The 19,430-nt window shown below is 33.5% G+C and overlaps 1 protein-coding gene across 1 annotated transcript in view; it reads right to left on the bottom strand.

The window, feature by feature from the left end:
* LOC123675346 (dynein heavy chain, cytoplasmic) overlaps positions 1-19,430 on the bottom strand; it is a 263,591-nt gene that overhangs the window by 49,503 nt on the left and 194,658 nt on the right. The window contains exons 30-31 of the mRNA XM_045610709.1: positions 17,767-19,282; positions 13,886-14,109 (exon numbers count right to left, since the gene is read on the bottom strand). Of these exons, the coding sequence (XP_045466665.1) occupies positions 13,886-14,109; positions 17,767-19,282 (1,740 nt within the window). The remainder of the gene's footprint in view (positions 1-13,885; positions 14,110-17,766; positions 19,283-19,430) is intronic.

The raw sequence follows: 19,430 nt of genomic DNA, 5'->3' as shown, positions 1-19,430 counted from the left end.
TGCTGGTGTTCTGCAATTTATGTATATTGGATGCGCATATTCTATTAGGGGCCGACATATAGTTTTATATATTTTGGTGACATTTTTTAAATTAATTCCTTTTCAAACTCACGCACAGAAGTGCGTGAGTTTAGAAAAGTACTTTGCCCTAGATATTACTTTCTTCTTTATTGTTTTGGTCTGTAAGTTGAAGTTCAGTTTGTTAACAATTTGCACACCCAGGTATTTCATTGAAGCTGATGGCCTAATGTTTACTCCATTAATACGGACAGTTTGTGATGTTGGGGATATTCTGTGATTGAATATCATAAAACGGGATTTGTCTGCATTTATCTTCATTCTCCACAATTGAAACCACAGGCATATTTTCTCGGCGAGCAGCTCTGTATTCTTGATGCAGTTATTGATAGATTTCTCATGTGCTATTAATATTGTATCATCTGCATATTGTAAAATATACAAGTTAGGATCAGCAGTGGATATCATCATATCATGGCAAAAAATGAACAAAAGTGCCGAGAGGGGACTTCCTTGAGGGGTACCTTGCTCAGGGCTGAAATACTCTGATATACATGTTCCAATTTTAACTGCTAGCTCTCTTTCAAGTAGGAATTGTTGACATATTCTGATGAGTTGGTAAGGAACTTTATTTTTGTATAGCTTGTATAGTAGCCCTCTATGCCACATGGTATCAAAAGCTTTCTGGATATCTAGACTCATTGCCGTAGTTTTATAGTTCTTCAAAGTGGCGTTTTGTGTGTTAGACACTAAGATTGATAGTGGATGAGTAGTTGATCTTTTGTTTTGGAAACCAAATTGGAACTTTGGAATACAGCTTTCGATATGACTTGATAGTAGTTTTCTTATTATTTTTTCATACAATTTTCCCAGTACCGGTAGCAGGGTGATGGGCCTGTAGTTTCCAACTTTAGTGTTATCTGAGTTTGGTTTTGGTACATTTATTATGTAACCTTTTTTCCATATTTTCGGGAATATACAATTGTTCAAACAGTATTCACAAATTTTCATTAGGTGTTTATGTGTTGTTTCGCTCAGCCTTTTTACTATTAACCAGGGAATATTATCATTTCCAGGGGAGCTGTTTTTACTGCTGTGAAGTAGTTCATTATAGTCTGCTTCGTCTATTGTGTAATTGTCTCCTGGGTCACTGCGATTATGGAAGAATTGATCATACCAGTAATTTATGTTCTGTAAATTTTCTTGATCATAGCTGTTATCTTCACCAAATTTGAATATGTTTCCATAATAATCAGCAAACACTTTGGCTTTCTCTTCATCAGTTTTATATTCTTTATAATTTTCCATTATAGTGGGAATTTTCTGTTGAAATTTATATTTAGACAATTTATTCACTTCTTGGTAAAATTTTTTTCCTTTTGATTCATTCATTTTGTTACATGCATCAATCCATTTGCTTTCCTTATACTGATGTGTCATCTGCTGAATATTCTTATTATATCTGTTTATGTCTCTCCCGAAGTTTACATCTTTATTTATACAATATTCCCTGTATAGTTTTCTTTTATATTTAATCAATTTGATTATGTATGAGGGCAGTTCATGAAGAAAGGGATGTCTCTTGATAGTTGGAGTATGTTTCTTGATGGTTTCTGATAGACGTTTGTTGAATACTTCAATATAATCTTCATCAATATGTGTATTTTGTTCTAGGAACACATTAATTTCTTCATTAACCTTTTCCATGTTGGTCATTTTATAGTTATAAGCTGTTTCTTTTCTTATCACTTCAGGTTCTATGTTCATCTTGAAGTCGATTACCATTGCAAGATGGTCGGATCCAAGATCGGGAGTCAGGTTAATTTTAGATATGTTTCTTTTTATGTTTGTTGTATAGAGTATCAAATCCGGAGTACTGTCTGCATTTCCACTCATCAAAAATGTCGGTTCTGTATCAGCTTTGCTGAATTGGCTATTTCTTAGAAAGCTGTTGATTTGTCTCTTTTTTGCAGTTGTGTTGGCATTAAAATCTCCAATAATAATTGCGTAATTATACAATGCCGCCTTGGTGAAAACTGTCTCTTCGAGTGAACATAATGGATGGAAATATACCAAAAAAATATGCAACTTTTCATTTTTAAATGGAATTGAGAAATGCATTACTTCATTACTAGGATTATTTATGGATGGTGCATTTTCTTTACTACATTTCAGCGCTGGATGACATTGTACTATACTTCCTCCTCTGGTATTTTGCACAGCATAGCCAATTTTTTTTATTGTTGTCCAGTTTCGGTATTCAATAGCGTGTGATTGATTGATTTTTGCTTCAACAATTATGGCACATGTAATATCGTTATTTTCAATGAAATTATTCACAATATGTTTTTTTGGTATGTAGCTGTTTATGTTATTGTAGAGGATCCTAATTGTTGATGTGAATTTGCCTGTTAATTTCGTTGTTAATTGGTTCTGTTGAAGAAGGTTCTTCAGGGTCTTCCAAATCAAACATCAGTATATAAAATCTATTTCCCGAGAAGATAACTGTTGTATCTATATTGAATTGATTGATGAATCTCTTTTTTAATTTGACTATTAGTTCATTTCTGTCGGTATTCTTCGGATTATTTATCTTGCGATTGTAAGTGTTTATTATTTCATCGTGTATAGTTACTGGGGCATGGATACGGCTTGTTTTTTTATGTAGTTCTTCTATTTCCCTTGTTTTTTTGTTGAGTCGTTTAACAAACGTGTTTGGAATACCTTCTATTGGTTTTTTAGGGTATTTCGGACATTTAATTGACCATGCTATTTGGTCTTCTGCACCACAAGATAGGCATTTAGGAGCATTATTAGTTTTGCATTGGGACATTTTATGTGGTCCTTGACATTTTGAGCATTTTGGTAAACTCTTGCAAGATTCAGTTTTGTGGTCGAATTGTAAGCATTTGTTGCACGGAATTGGTGTTGGATCCGGAGGGTGGCTGGGATATACTAGATAGTGCTGGTTCATGAAGAAAAATCCATTATTTAGAAGTGCCTCAAATGATTCTATTTCGCCAGTGATACTTCTTATACAGGGTGTTTCCTAAACATGCGGCAAAAATTCAGGGGGTTGTTCCTTGGACTATTCTAAGAATATTTTGTCCTTTGATGATTTTTGAAAAACCTATTTGTTTCGAAGATATAGGGGAAACAAAATTTCAGATAATAACATTTTATTATGAAAAATTACATGAAAATTCAACTCAACCTACAAAAACTGTTGAAAATGACCACCTCTAGCCAGCATACAAGCATCCAATCTTCTCCTCATTGACTGCCGAACCCTTTCAAAAACACCAGGATCATTTCTTATTAAGTTACACCCAGCAATGATCCGATTTCGCAAGTCTTCCACATTTTCTACTGGAGTGGTATAAAGTGATTTTAGATGGCCCCATAGGAAATAATCTAAGGGGTTTAGTAATTGGAATGTTGTTAAACAAATTTAAAAATAAATTGTACCTACTTAGTAAACACAGTGCGGTACGCATTTTTATTTAAACTATTATTAATTTTAAAAATATGAAAAATGTTGTTCGCCCTGTATCTTCGAAACAAAGAGGTTTTTCAAAAATCATCCAAGGACAAAACATGCTTAAAATAGTCCAAGGAACAACCCCCTGAATTTTTGCCGCATGTTTAGGAAACACCCTGTATATCTAGTAGGTTTTGAGAGAGATCTTAAGATTATCCTCTTGCAATATCTATGTTGAATTTTGAGAAATTGGAGATGTTGACTAATATCTTCATCTTTGATGCATGTCTCTACATATTACCACCGAATATGTCTGCTGAGGTTCTCTTTTAGTGTTTGTTATTTTCTGTGTATTTGTTTCTTTGTAGCTGAGAATTTTCTTTTCATTTTTGAGTTCAGTGAGAGCTTGTTCCAATTTGGTTTTATCATTGTTTGATTTTAGGATGAAACCTAATTTTGTTTCAATGATTATATCTCGGGACGACGGAAATTTCATATTCCAAATAGTTGACATCTGTATTCTGTCCATTTCAACATTTACCGTATTTATGTAAAACAAATTTGCATATTCAATCTTTCTTAACTCATTCATCTTAGCAGAGAAGTTTCTGTTCATTGTTTTCATAGGAAAATATACTTTAGTTTTCATTGTTTGTTGTTGTGTATTTTTTGTTGTTGTATTATCATATGATGTTCGTCCATTATCTTCCTTATCAGTTTCTACTGGATCAGGAACAGATTGATTATGTGTTGTATTTATTGACGTTTGGGATTGATTGGAAACAGATGCTTCTTGTTTATCGTTTTCTTTTTGTGCGTTCATTGTAGGATTTATCAAAAGTTGTGGTGGTTTGAAAACAATATCAGGGGATTTATTTTCGTTTTTCTTTTTTGTGGATGAAGTATTATTGGTTGGCTTTTTCTCCCGTTTTTTTTTCTTAGTTGCTTCTTGAGAAGGCGGATCTTTTTGTTCTTCTTCTCCTGAAGAGTTATAGGTAGAAGTGTTCCCGGCTTGAGACATTTCCGATTCGTAGAAAATCTCAAATTCTGTGGCGCTGGCCGTAATTCTTTTAGCAATTTTGATTCAACGTATTTTATATGGAAATATTTTTATCTATTTTCGTGAACACAGCGCACCTAACGCACATCTGTTCTTTATCGCGGACGACTTCGAACTGTATCACTTCTATAATTCGAGTAAAAAAGCTTTCACCACAATTCAATATTATTCAAATACACATTCGTTAAATGTAGAATAATCAATAATCAAATAAACCTAACCAAACTTAACTTCACAGTGACAACTGACAAGATATCCCCTAGAAATGAATGCATAAGCATTCTCTTTCTTTTTATTATCTCTTTGAGGAAAAGGGGGTATAAGTAAGCAAATTGTAAGTTAGTCATTTGTAAGAAACGACAATGATGTATTCTCATTTTTTTATTTTACAATGTTTTCACGGTGATATCATGTTCGTAATTCAACAAAACCCCACCTTCACATTCGATAAAACCGCTGGTGTTACCAAGCAGGCTTTGTCGAATATTTTTTTTTTCTCGGCTCTTCTAAATTTTCGGGGTTCTCATGAAATTTTTTGAGCCAAGTAACCCCATCACAAAAAGTAGAGTGGAGTGAAATCCGGTGACCTTGCCGGCGAGGGTATAATACCTCTAGCCGTCCTGTTCAAAAATTCTGAAGTATTATCCTGCTGACCCAAATTCTTTCGAAATCGCCATTAAAATTTCGTAACGCTGGGTGAGGCCTAATACATTCTTCAATTCTCTTCTCAATGAGTTCAAAAAAGAACTTCTACATGCAATTAGCATCCCATCATGTATAGGTAATTTCACCACATTAAAGGTGAAAGACCGCTGAAACATGGCTGAACCAAATCGAGGCAGCTTGAGACTTTGCCCATGCCTTGAAGCAACATCTCTGTAGACCAAATTGGCTTTAATATGAGGAGGAATACCTATACTCAAAATTCGATATACCACAATACTCATATGAAGCCGAAAAATATTTTCAACCCTAAGCCACGCTTACCCATTTATTCCATCACTGATCCCCCTATCGTACTCTCTTAAACCTAAAACGTAGCGGCAGCATGAATTCTGTACTTTTCGCAACCTATATCTCTCGACAGAATCTAGACAAGGATAAAAAACTGTCAATCCAAAGCTCAGTTTTGACAGCATAAGTGTTTCGCAGATATGTGAATGGAAATCTAAGAACTGTCTCTAATGATACAAATAACGTAGTGCCAAAAAAACATTTCTCAACAGCATCGAGACATTCTCCCTAAATCTCAGTCGACAATCGAAAAAGACTCCAAGGTTCCTACAGCAGGAGGTGGATTTAACCTTCTCAACACCTATCATAACCTCAACCTCTGTATTATACAGGGTATACAGAAACATTTTTTAACGTTTATTCTTAGATTCTGACAGCCGAAGAAGTTGTAGATACCTATCTTTATGCTGACGATACCAACATTATAGTATCTTCCAAGGTTATTGGAAGGGTTATGACCAATTTAACAACATCCATGTCTATAATCGAGAAATGGTGTGATGACTGCGGCTTGCGGCTAAACATCGACAAAACAAAAGTCTTAATATTCTCGAGTTTGAAAGTTCCTGATAATATAACTTTTCGTAATGGAACAGTTGAGATAGGCTCCCAAACCAAACTCCTCGGAGTACATATCGATAATCATTTGAACTGGTCAGTGCATTGTGAAGGGCTAACAACTAGATTTAATTCACTTATATATATATATATATATATATATATGTATATATATGATAAGAGCATTAAGGAACCAAGTGGATCTTAACACATTGAAAATGATATACTTCGCTATTTTTCAATGGAATATGTCATATGGAATAATTTTTTGGGGAGCAAGTGCTTCTGCGGAACGTGTTTTCCTCACTTAGAAACTGGCTATATAACAATTTTTCACATGAAATTTAAGGAATCTTGCCGTGGAGTATTCAAAGAGAGTAAAATTCTTACTTTGCCTGGTGTATATATTTATAGACTCTTATTATTTTTTCACAAGAACAAATTATATTTCCGAAGTTGTAAGAATGTGAATTCAACTAGGAGAATATACGAGTATTTTTTTCCTCCTCACAAACTGTCAGGAACTGAACATGGTACTTTTTACATGTGCCTTAAGCTAAGTTGACATGGCTAGTGGCTCACAGCTGTGGTTCAAGAATACATGGAAAACGACCCGTGTCAACGGAAGAGTCGAGCGAATATTCACGAAATGAACGATTTATCCTAGTTGACACGGGTAGTGAAGCACAAGCGAGGTTAGTTATGTGTGGAGATCGACTCGTGTCAACGGAGGAGTTGTGAAACTATTCTCGAAACGGACGGTTCCGAAGTCGGCACGAACGTAAAATGGGATATCAAACATGTTAGATATTTAACGTGTTTCGTGGTCTTTGAGCGACCATAGTGGAAGAAGATAAGGGTTATTTTCGATTTTTTTTTACTGAATTGTGCTGTACTAGGTTTGTGATACTTTGTAAAATTTTTTTTTGTAACATATGACTTTGAAAAAATTTCCCAAAATATGTTTAATGGGTTTCAAAGGATGAAATAAATTTTTAGTAAATGTACTAAATATCACAAAATTCAATTAAAAGCCAGGCCAGCATCTATGTCATAAATTTTTTGGGTGTCACAGGAATACTCAAAAATTAGAAAAAAAAAACTCATCCCAGCACATCTGTATTTCAAATTTGTGCTGCCCTCATGGGAAGTTGTGCCCCTGACATTTCCGTAAAAAGAATTGAAGAAAGTTAGTCGTGCACTTTCTTTTTTCTTCGGCCAAAATTGCTTCAGATATTTTTGCTACATTTGTGCAGTATCCTTGTTCTGGTCAGATTTTCAGAAATAACTCTACTTTTTCTTCAAAAAATGGAAATCAGTAAATTGTTTGAAAATCTGACAGACATCAGTCAGCTGAAATATATAGCCCAACTATACAGGGTGAGTCTTTGATTGTACATGTCCGATTCCATTCCATTTGCGAGATATAACTAAAAAGTAAAAATTACATTTTTGTTATGGATTTTCAACAGCCCATATCTTTTCAACCGAGCCGATTCGGAAAAAATGGTAAAGGAAAAAAGTATTTCCTTTGACGTCAGGAATTGCGATCTGCAAATTTCGAATTCAATTCTACTGATAAGTTTATCGCACAATGAAATTCCGCTCATAAGGCAATGTTTATTGATCACCCTGTATGACAGTGCCAATAATGATTTTTGAATTTTCTCTATGAATTAATTATTTGTGGTTACGAATTCGAGAAAAAATCTTAAAGCACATACAGGGTGATCCAATATTTCCGAAAATAGAAAACGTCCGGAGCTGATTTGTTCGCGATTTCAGAAATATTGAAGAAAGGCGATAGTAGAGTGACTACACTTCAAAATTTGAAATTATTCGGTCGATTAGTTAAAGAGTTATCGAACTATGAAATTTCACTTATAAGGTTAACATCACCCTGTATATAGCAAACGGCGATCTTGATACGATTCCTTCATGATTTTTATTTTTTTTATTTATTCAGTTTCGGGATACAAACAGGAATACTCCCAGTAAAGTATCCTCTAATACATAATACACAAAAATTATTTTAACAACATCCTATGGTGTACATATGTGGCAACATAACATAAAATAATAAAATAATCACTGAAAGAAAATTTCTCTGATACTCCGCTTAAATGATTTCAAATTTACATTAAATGGGTCTAATTCATTACAATATTGATTAAATAAACTACACATTCTCACGATAGGCGAATTCCTGCCAAGATTCGTATTGAATCTACTGTGAACAAGTAATTTTTTATTCCTAAATGTTCTCGTAGGAACGTGATAAAGTATCATGGAAATCAAGTCGGGTGAATCATAAAAGTTATTCACGGTCTTGAAGAGGAAAATCAGATCCGATTTTATCCTTCGGTGCTCTAATAGTTCAATATGATAATGAGATCTTATTTGGTTTATACCTGTAGTGATGTAAAACCAGTCATTTTGTAATGTAAGAATCTAATAAATCTATTTTGCAATCTCTCTAACCTTTGCTTATGCACAGTATAATAAGGATTCCATATAATACTGGCAAAATTGATTCTGCTGTGAATAAAAGAAAAATATATTGCTTTCATAGCTGACTCGTTGTTAAAATCCCTACAAATCCTACAAAGGAAACCCAAAGACCTACCGGCAGAAGCAATGAGAGTATCGATGTGAGCACCGAATGACAGTTTTGAGTCGAAAATCACCCCCAAATCTCTAATCTGATCCACCTTCTTCACCTCACAACCAACCAATCGATACTGAAACCCAATATTTGTACGGCTTCTAGAGAATGACATGCATGAACATTTATTTACATTCAGATCTAATTCATTTCGTCTACAATAATCTGAGAACGCATCAAGATCTTTCTGAACCTCTACACAGTCTCTAACCGATCTTATCTCTTTGAACATCTTCAAATCATCTGCGTAAAGGAGGAAGTGTACAAATCTAAAACAGCTTCCTATATCGTTAAGGAATATTAAAAATAGAATGGGTCCCAAATGAGATCCCTGAGGTACCCCAGATGTAACGACAAAAGGGGCCGACCTGAAACCTCTGACACTAACTAGCTGCGTTCGTTTATAAATATAGGAAGAGAACCATCTAAGGAGATCCCCATGCACACCGACCCCAGCAAGCTTAGACAAAAGTAAATTGTGATCAACAATGATGACTCTCATCAACTGATGACTCGTATCAACAATATTTAGGCTATATAGCCTAACTATATAAAACAATTCTTAGACAAAAATTTTTGTGAAAATATTAACGGCAAGAGAAAACGAAAAAGGGAGATTCCTTGGATGAAAAAAGGCCTATGAAAATAGAGCCACAAACGTTTTGCGATTGATCAACAAAAATCACATGTTTAGAAATTCGGAATGAGATTTAATTCGGTCATAAACAACAGGCAGGAATACCGACAAAGTTAATTCCCATCAAAAAAGAGCCGCATCATAGTCATAAATATCTAGATTGACGCAGAAAGACATGTGCAGTCATCAGGGCTGGCCGGCATCCCTTTGTGTCGACGGAGAAACAACATAAATTTGCCAAATAGGTTATGGCGATACGAATATACGTCGTTTCGTCGCCCGTGAATAAGGCGTAAAATCATTGAACGCAATGCACTACCCATGTCAACCTAGCTTTAGAGTGTTCAACTATCTACCTAGAATGGTAAGAAATATATTAGACTTCAAAGTTTTCAAGATAGCAATTTTTTCATTGATTATGGATGTGAACCTTACTCTATAACAGAGTTCAAGGAATACTGCATGATGAAGTATATTTAGACTTTTTCGTTTTTTTCTCCTTTTTATTGAATTGTGCATTATTGACTTATTTGCTTTTTCTTTTTATAACAATTCTGAAAATGGGTTTTATTATTATTATTATGTTAGCATGAAATGAAAATCATCGAAGATTAGAAGAAACCCAACAGAATATTGGAGTTCCATACATATTTTCAAGAAATTTAAAAACAGTTTCTAAAATATGTGGATACAGAATAAATCACTGTGCATTCTGATAAAAAGCAATTCCTTTATAAAATGAAGCATTTGATTTGTTCCAACTATCTCATAAAAATATTGATCTGCATCAATATTTTTGAAGCCATCAGTATGAAAATATGGAAATGAAATGTTATGGCTCTGTTATGAAAAATGTTGGACTCCACTTGTAATCAAATTTGTTCTATAATATGTAACTACATTATAGCCAACTCTACTACTTGATTCATCTTGATTTTGGCATTGAAAATTAATGAGAAGTATTCCATTTAAATATCCACAATTGAATATCCTATTTATTTCAACTCACCTAATTTGTTTTCACATTAAAACAATTATGACACTCTTGGAAGTATGTCAATCATATGCTCTAGGATGAATTTATGGAATAGCAAAATAATAAAAGTATTCAATCTCAATCACATGAAAATCTGTCTAGTCTGTACCATAGTATCCTTATACTATGTATGAACCTAGTGGTATGTTTGGATGTAAGTTTGAATGACCTGAAGAAGAATACAGTAATGTTCGATAGCAGCAGTCTTTAGTGGGATATTGATTGTTGTCATTATAATGGGACTATTTTGTGAAAACATTTTCAAACATATTCTTATTATCAGAGCTGTGGCAAAGATCAATAATTTGTAATCAAATCGATAAGTTGAGCTTATTCAAATAACTTCCTTCATTCAAACTAAGTTGGCTAGTAATTCAATTCTTAAATCTGAGACGTAGTATATATTCATTTCTGTGGTTTTTTCTACAATAGAACAGAGTTGCATTTATCCAAAGTACCCAAATTTTTTCAATTCCACAGATAATTTTTTTTTAAGATCAAGTTACTCAAAAACGGTGCATTGTACGAGAAAAATGAAGAACACCTTTTTTTTTAAATTAGCCAAATATCCTTCATTGAACTTTCAAATTAGGGTATCAAAAGCCTTTGCAAAATCTAACAGGGTAAGAATTGAAGTATATCCAAAGAGCGCAGGATGTCATCTGCTACATTTAAAAGAAGAGTGGTAAGCTATAACCCCTTTTGAAACCCGACTGATGAGCAGTAAGAATTCCGCTCTCGAAAACATAGTCATAAATCTGAAAAAAGTACTTTCTTGAGAGTCTTCGACAAGGCTGGTAATATACTTATCAGGAATTCATCAGGAATCTTAGGTAGAGGATTCGCATAAGAGCACTTCCAGACACTCGGATAATACCCAAACTCGATGTAAACATTAATTATATGATGGGCAAAACAACATTTACCGACAATTATAGCATTCTGGCAGATATACCATCAATGCCCAATGCTTTCGAACCAAGATTTGAAATAACACACCTTACCTCCTCCATAGCTGTAAGTCTGAATGAAAATTCTATATTTGGATCGAATTGACTTGAACAATAATAACTGGTTGCCTCCGGGCAAATATTCGGAGGGCTGAAAACTGAACGAAAATAATCATCTAATTGCTGAGGGTCAACAAAATATCTTCAGGCACCGACATCACTGAACAAACGTGCAATGATCTGAAAGATTTCAAAAAAAAAAAAAAATTGAATCTTGAGAACGGGCTTGGGACATGGCTGAATTTTTTCCTTCGCACAGCCTATGCAACAGCATTTCGCAGACGGATATAATATCTCTAATCAGTAGTCCTTTGTAAGCTTATATCTTGATAGGGCCCTGTTCCTCAACTTCATCATGCTTTTTACGGTTGGGGTTATCCAAGGAGCAAACGGCTTAAAAACTCTCGATTAAACATATGGGGCATGAAGGTCTAATATTTTTGTAAGATAACTACAAAATTTGGAGATCTTCAATTTTCAATTCAATATCATCACTATTGAGAACATCATCAAAACATGCACCAGAATGGTCTGACAAAAAGTCCTGCAGTTCAAAATTACGAAAATCGCGATAACGTATCAACTTTGGAGAATTAATCTTTTTTCAAATTGATCTTGCAAAATACACCCCTATGGTCAGCCATCGAATGATCAATGATCCCAGAATCAATTATCAGTTCAGGCCTAATAAAACAAATCACATCAATCAGAGTATGGGATGTGGCCGTTATGCGTATTTGTTCATCTGTTAGCTGTTTCAGATTCAATCAGTAAAATTCCTCACAATCAGTTGATTTTCTTTTATGTCCTCGGCGATAATTACATGATCATAATTTGAGGATATCATTGATAAAAAATCATCCAAATAGTAGATAAAATTCGAAATACCACACGCGGCTGTTCGATAAATACACCCCAGCAGAAGAGTTTCCTTGCCCAATCTCAGCTCGACCCAAATATGTTTCACCCCATAGTGAGTCCTTCACATTTAAACCAACTCCCCCGCAACACGCCAAACGCGATCATATCATAACGGAAAACACGAAAAACAGAAAATAAAATGCTTTCGTCCGGAATATTTTGGTTCAGCCAAGTTTCAGTTGAAAAAATTATAAAAATACATTCAGCAGTAACAACATCTAAAAACTCATCTAATTTAAGAAAGAGAGAACAAACATTTAAATGGGCCATCTTCAAACATGCACGTGATCTACTCTGCATAATCTATTCTATACTTAAGTTTACCTATATGGGACAGAAAATACTTAGATATAGAACTGTAAGCATTGTGACCTATATCATGAGCTGTATTGAACTTTTAATTCAGAAACTTACAATTTACACAGCAAATATATCATGCGAATCACAATTGTTTAATTCATGAGGGCCTGATCATTTAGGACATAAGTCACAATCGCTTTTACATTCACGACGGTAATGTCCGAATTTCCAACATTTGAAACACCTTATTAAGCTGAAGTTTTCCTTCACAAAACACTTCGACTGGTTGTTTTTACTAACAGCACATGGGAATGCCGACTTGTTTTAACAGCTGATCTCTAACTCATTCGCCCATTGCGAGGTATTTCCCGTTGATTATGGGCGAGTTCGGAAAGTCAGCGCTGACGAATGCGCTTTAAACGCTGTGTCAACAAAGCGTTCGTAAACTATCAGTTTCGTAAACTATCAGTTTACGATTACGGTTCAGCGTACGGATTCTTAAACATTTCTCATTTTCAGCGCTGGTTCATTCGATGTCTTATCGGTTCCAGCGAAACGAAAGACCGATGTTTTTGCTGAATGAGAGAGAAAGAGAATGTTTATGCAGTCATTTGTAAGGGTTGTCTTGTCAGTTGTGACTGTGAAGTTAAGTTTGGTTAGGTTTATTATTAATATTGTTCAATTATTGATTATTCTACATTTAACAGCTGTGTATTTGAATAATATTGAATTGTGGTGAAAGCTTTTTTACTCGAATAATAGAAGTAATAGATGGAAAAAATCATTAAGGGAACAGATTGTTCAATCATCAATTAATTATTGATAATGATGTATGTTATTTATTAGGTATTAATTGTTATCAAAAAATATTTCCCGAACAAATATTATTGTATGAAAAGATTGTTCAAGGAAAAAAAAAGACAGTTGACAATAGTATTGATGTAGAAAGTTTGTGTCAAGAATATTTGGAAATATATAAGTTAAAAGTATTTAACAATTACTGTTTCGAATATTTTGCTATATCTTAATTTCTGTTCTGATTGTTTGATTTATAACCGTTTGTAATTTCAAAACACAAAATTAGTGGCGGAGCCATCAAAATTACCTCGACGAACTGCGATAAATGGGTTGGCGACCATTGGAATAGAGTATCTACTTCCGGGGCAGGTGGTCATAAATACCTACCTTAAAGAAATTCTTGTCATTGCTTCTTGTTGTTCATTATTTAATCCATCTAATGCTGGTTCTGATGAAATGTTGTATACTCCTTCTTTTCCACGTAAAAAGAAATCAAATTCTTGGTCAAGACTAGATTCTGATGTTCCTTTAAGATGTATACGGCATAATAAAATAGCGAATGTGAGTCTATCATTATGCAACATTCCCCTCGCAACTCTTTCATAACAAACCTGAAAAAAAAAATTATAAAAAAATGATTTTTCCAAGAAGAAACTAGATATCAGTTTTGTAATATTCATATTATCTGCTGGCTGGATTCCTTCCTTTCTTGACGGAAATGAGTTCTGTGGGTCCTTCTAGAAGGTTATGTTATAATGAGCGACAATTTTCAATTATAGTATCGATTTTAATTTCCAAGTTTTATTTCGGCTGAACTCCCGCCTAATAAGGATAATAAAAGGAGAGTAAAAATGGAGTAGTTATTTCAAGAAACAAAAATCTTCATGAAAATACAATTCTTCAATATATGGAAAATGATTTATACATTTCAGAATGTTAATAAACGTATATGTATGTTTCAGTTTATATTAGTGCTATATTTGAAAATTATATTTTGCCCCAAAACCACTTTCACTTGTCAGTTACGTAACATGTTACCAAAAAGTAGCATTAGATAAATTCGCTACCAAAGATGGCGACCGTTCCGTGGCATACGCTCCGTAGCGGAAACTGATAGAATGCGTTAAGCAGAAAATTCTATTTAATTCTTATGATGACAAACAAATAAACAAGTTTACTATGGACGTACAGGTAGATAACTCAATTCCATATATTATATTGATATACTGATCAAGAAAGAAAACAATACCCTCAAGACATGTTGGTACTTCAACCATAGCACCACACAAAAGATGAACGTGGTAAACAACTTGATTAATAGAGCGTTGAAATTGAGTGATGGAGAATATCATAAGATGAATATTAAAAGTGTAAAGAATATTCTTGTACAAAATAACCATTCTATATACCTCATTAATAGATCTGTCAAGAAAATTAAAAATAAAGAAGAAGACATAATACATCAGGTTTCATCTCAGAGGATAGCAAAAAATCTTTTCACAGGTCCCCTTCATCGTGGGCCTGTCTTACAAAATTTAAAAGATTATCAGGGAGTTAAATTGCACATGTGCTTTCTATAACATTTCTACCACCAACAGATTCTTCTCAAGATTAAAGGAAACCACCAAAAACGAACTATTATCATCTGTGGTTTACAAGATACCATGCTTGGATTGTGACAAGCGTTACATAGGGCAAACTCGGCAGTACTTGAAAGATCGTGTAAAACAACACATATATGATATAAGAAATATAAACAACAAGGAAAACACTTAACTTATCATGTGTTCAGTGATAATTTCAACTTTGAGTATGTGGAAATACTAGATGTGGAGAACAATGGTTATAAGAGAAATATAAGTGAGATAAACTTTAGAGAAGATGTAAACAACCTCAGCTATTTTTATGATATCTTGTTGGACGTGACGTGATACACAACAAAGGAATACACGTAGAATATAACTTGACAAAAAGAAAAAGACCTATCTATGATTGTAATACTTGACATTTGAAATTTTATGTTTGTCTATGTTTTTGTATTTGACATTTCTGTTTTGATTCTGGCGACGTTATACCTGATTGTAATTTAATCCTACAAATAATTTTATGAAATATTGCTTAATTGCTGTTTTTTCGAAAACTTGATATTCTTGAGCCCTGAAGAAGGAGGAAATTGCCTCCGAAACATTGGAAAAAGTAAACTTGTGAGAGAAATAAAGCATTGTCCACATTCCTGACAAGTTTTTTATATTATAATATTTATAAAATTTCATCTTACCGATCAGACTCGAAATTATTCTTAGCAAAATGAAAATGTAAGAAAAAAATTCAAATAAAAATTTGAGAAAGTTCTAACATGAAGTAACGAGCGTTCGAGCCCTCGTCATTCATGCACCAATTGCGCCCTTGGAATCCACATAAGTGTATATAGGAACATGTTGGATATAGGCGGTGTGCGCATTTGTATGTGGCGACATCCTTGGCGAAATTTAAACACTTACTTTAGTGAAACATTACGTTTTTACTATGTGTTGCCTGCTGTAGTGGTGTTGAAATTGATCTTTTTTTCACGATTCTAAGAACTTTAGAGTTGATTTTATTTTCAATAATCGATTTACACTAGTACACTACTGAATGTGAATTCTGAAGTTATGGACTTGTCATTTACTGCACGAAATTCACGAATTCAGAGCTGTGTAGTTGGTTGTCACAATTCATTTCACAATACAGATAATACTACAAAATATTATTCTTTTCCGAAAAAGTGGCTCTAGAGACAAAATAAAAGATATGTATTAATAGTGTGAGAAGGGTTTGGTAAATTATATTTCTAATTGCAATATTTAAACTTTCATGTCACACAAAGTGTAAAGCAATTTCTAAAATAAATCATTTTAAGTTTTGACAGTAATTTTTTGCGAATTCTTCATAAAATGGCACACTAATAGTTTTGAATGTCTTATCACCATATGAGAACAGTATTTTCATCAGAAATAGTTTAATGATTTCACTGGTTCCCTATACAGAGAAACAACAAGTGATGGATCTGACTGACAAACTACAAGTTCCATTTCCTGAATGTGGGCAATGTGGCAATATTTTTCTCTGAAACTTTTTTATGATAAACTATTAGCTGACACAAATATAAATATAATACTTAGAATATACTGATCTGGCTCTAATAAAACACATTCAGAAAATATTTCTAGAACTTGCCAAAGTTTCAGTCGGTTCCCTTTTAAGCGAATAATGGGAAGGCTCTTGATGCTGTAATTCTAAATTTCCTCTGCTTTTTTCAACTTGTTTATGTAATTTTGACCTTATAAATTCACTGAAGTCTGTCCCATTACTTATATATATATATATATATATATATATATATATATATATATATATATATATATATATATATATATATATATATATATAAGTAATGGGACAGACTTCAGTGAATTTATAAGGTCAAAATTACATAAACAAGTTGAAAAAAGCAGAGGAAATTTAGAATTACAGCATCAAGAGCCTTCCCATTATTCGCTTAAAAGGGAACCGACTGAAACTTTGGCAAGTTCTAGAAATATTTTCTGAATGTGTTTTATTAGAGCCAGATCAGTATATTCTAAGTATTATATTTATATTTGTGTCAGCTAATAGTTTATCATAAAAAAGTTTCATATATATATATATATATATATATATATATATATATATATATATATATATATATTACTAGCTCCTGAGTACAACCTTGGTCGCTGTGGTGACCCGGTTGTCTTGGATCCATCCCGCTTGTCGGTGAATTAAAAAAAAAAAAAAAAAAAAAAAAAAAATATATATATATATATAAATATAGAAACTAGTTCAATCTATAATGTTGTAAACAAGACCAAATTTTGTCATTCTTCATTTTCTTTGGAGAAATTATTAAAGTTGATCTTTAAAATTAAGAAAGATGCTTGAATTTCTAAATAAACTCCACAATAATTTATAAAACTGCACCCAAAATAACCTGTCCCCAATGGTTTACTAATGACTATTCTGAAGGTCATCACTAGATGTCTCAACTTCCGAATTATGCACACCGCCTATAAGGGTGCGATAGGCACATGAATGAACTAGCTCCCAAAAGATCCTGACTTTACCTGACCTTTTATGGTCGGCCTGATCGGTATAATCGAATTTGAGGACGGATTCGTTTGAGACCAATGTTTCGGAATCGCACAATCATCAATCATTAAGTGAAATATTCATTTGTTTAATATACTCACATTAAATAAATCCTTAGTTATGATTTTCAGTCTTGCTTGATAGTCAGAGATACCTTCCAGATGAGAATTGTTCAGCAACACACTGCTGAACATGTCCAAAAACATATGTAGGGAATATTGGTACAGAAAATGCACTTGATTAAGACTATCCATTGTAAAATAAGTGTTACTGCAAGCTTGTGATAGTGGTAGGTACTGCTGTGACACAGTTTCAATTTCAGATATAACTTTATCCGTTTCTTCAACTTTCTGTCCAATTTCTGCTGCTTCTTGTTTAAGAGTTTCCAATGTTGTAATAACGCTGTCATCATCTAAAATTTTACCTTTAGCATCATTCAAGGCTTGGAGCAATGACTTCTCAAGCTGCCTCAATCTTAGATGGAATTCTCCTTGTAATTTTAGAAGATCTGATCTCTTAGCATCTATATCCGGACGTTCAGCTTTTAGAACTTGATTCAAACATTGGCTTTGAAGTGAACTCCTTGTAACGGTGAAATTAACAAAAGTTACCCTTGAACATATATCTGGAGGGAACTCGACAGTAGGATCTCTAGTTGACAGAAAAATAACGAAAGATGGTGACAAGTCAATATCTTGGTCACCTAAAGTAATTAAAACACGACCACCTGTTCTTCTTAGTTCTCTATTCAATACTGGATTCAAAATAGGATCGTAATTTTCTACATCCTGCACTAATAGTGGATTACCAAATCTTAAAGCCGATTCTAGATTCTTTCGGAATGAATCGTCTAAAAAACTGGTTTTAGTTATCTTTTTATCTTTGAACTCGTTCATTATGTATTCTGTGGCTTGACCCGATGGATCAATAATAAGGGGATATCTGTTATATCTCTTCAACATAATAGCATTTTCTGTACATAAGTCGTCTGTAGGCAATGCGTTGGCTTGCCACCGTAATCTTTCATCTGGATTTGAAAGATACTCTGTTCTTGCTATATCAGCCCTGAACTGAATATTAGCAAGAGCCAAATGTTGGCACCAAGTACTGAAAAGATTTTGACGATAATGCTGATCAAAATATCCTCCATACGCAATGAAAGCAGATGACAACAAAACATCTCCAATAATAGTTGACATATGCGATTTGAAAGTTTCACTGGAAGTTTCCCATCTCTGTCTCTCAATAACTAGAGATTTTAGTAAAGCTATCGATCGGTCAACTTTTGCTTGTACATTTCCTAAATCAGTCTTTATAGCTTGAGCCTGTGCGATAAGTTGTGCATATTCCTCCTTGTAGGCAGCTATACTTTGTTCCAATTGGCTAATTAAATTTTTTACTTCTTCACCTCTTTGTTTGTTTGTTTCAGCTTGTCTTTCTAAAGAACTCAGTTCTAATCTGAGAGGCTCTACTTTTTTGAGCATATCAGCATAGAGAATTTGTGCCATAGCCCATTTTACTAAGGGCCCGCAAGCATTACTTGCATGGTTCACTTTCTCAAAATTATAATCGGGATTATTCATATATTTACTCTTCATTTTTTCTCTAACATCATCACTACAAAAGAATAAAATAATTTTTAGAAAAAATAATATGAACTTGTTACTTATAGACAATCTGTTAAGTGTGACGTCAAATATAAAAAATCTGTTCTATCATTAGTTGATATTTTCTAAAATTGGGATGAAATTTATTCAACCTAATT

This window comes from Harmonia axyridis, chromosome 1, assembly GCF_914767665.1.
Source record: "Harmonia axyridis chromosome 1, icHarAxyr1.1, whole genome shotgun sequence".
In the NCBI taxonomy this organism is placed as follows: domain Eukaryota; kingdom Metazoa; phylum Arthropoda; class Insecta; order Coleoptera; family Coccinellidae; genus Harmonia; species Harmonia axyridis.
The sequence above is the reverse complement of the archived record's forward strand: the minus strand, read 5'-3'. Positions and strand labels throughout refer to the sequence as shown.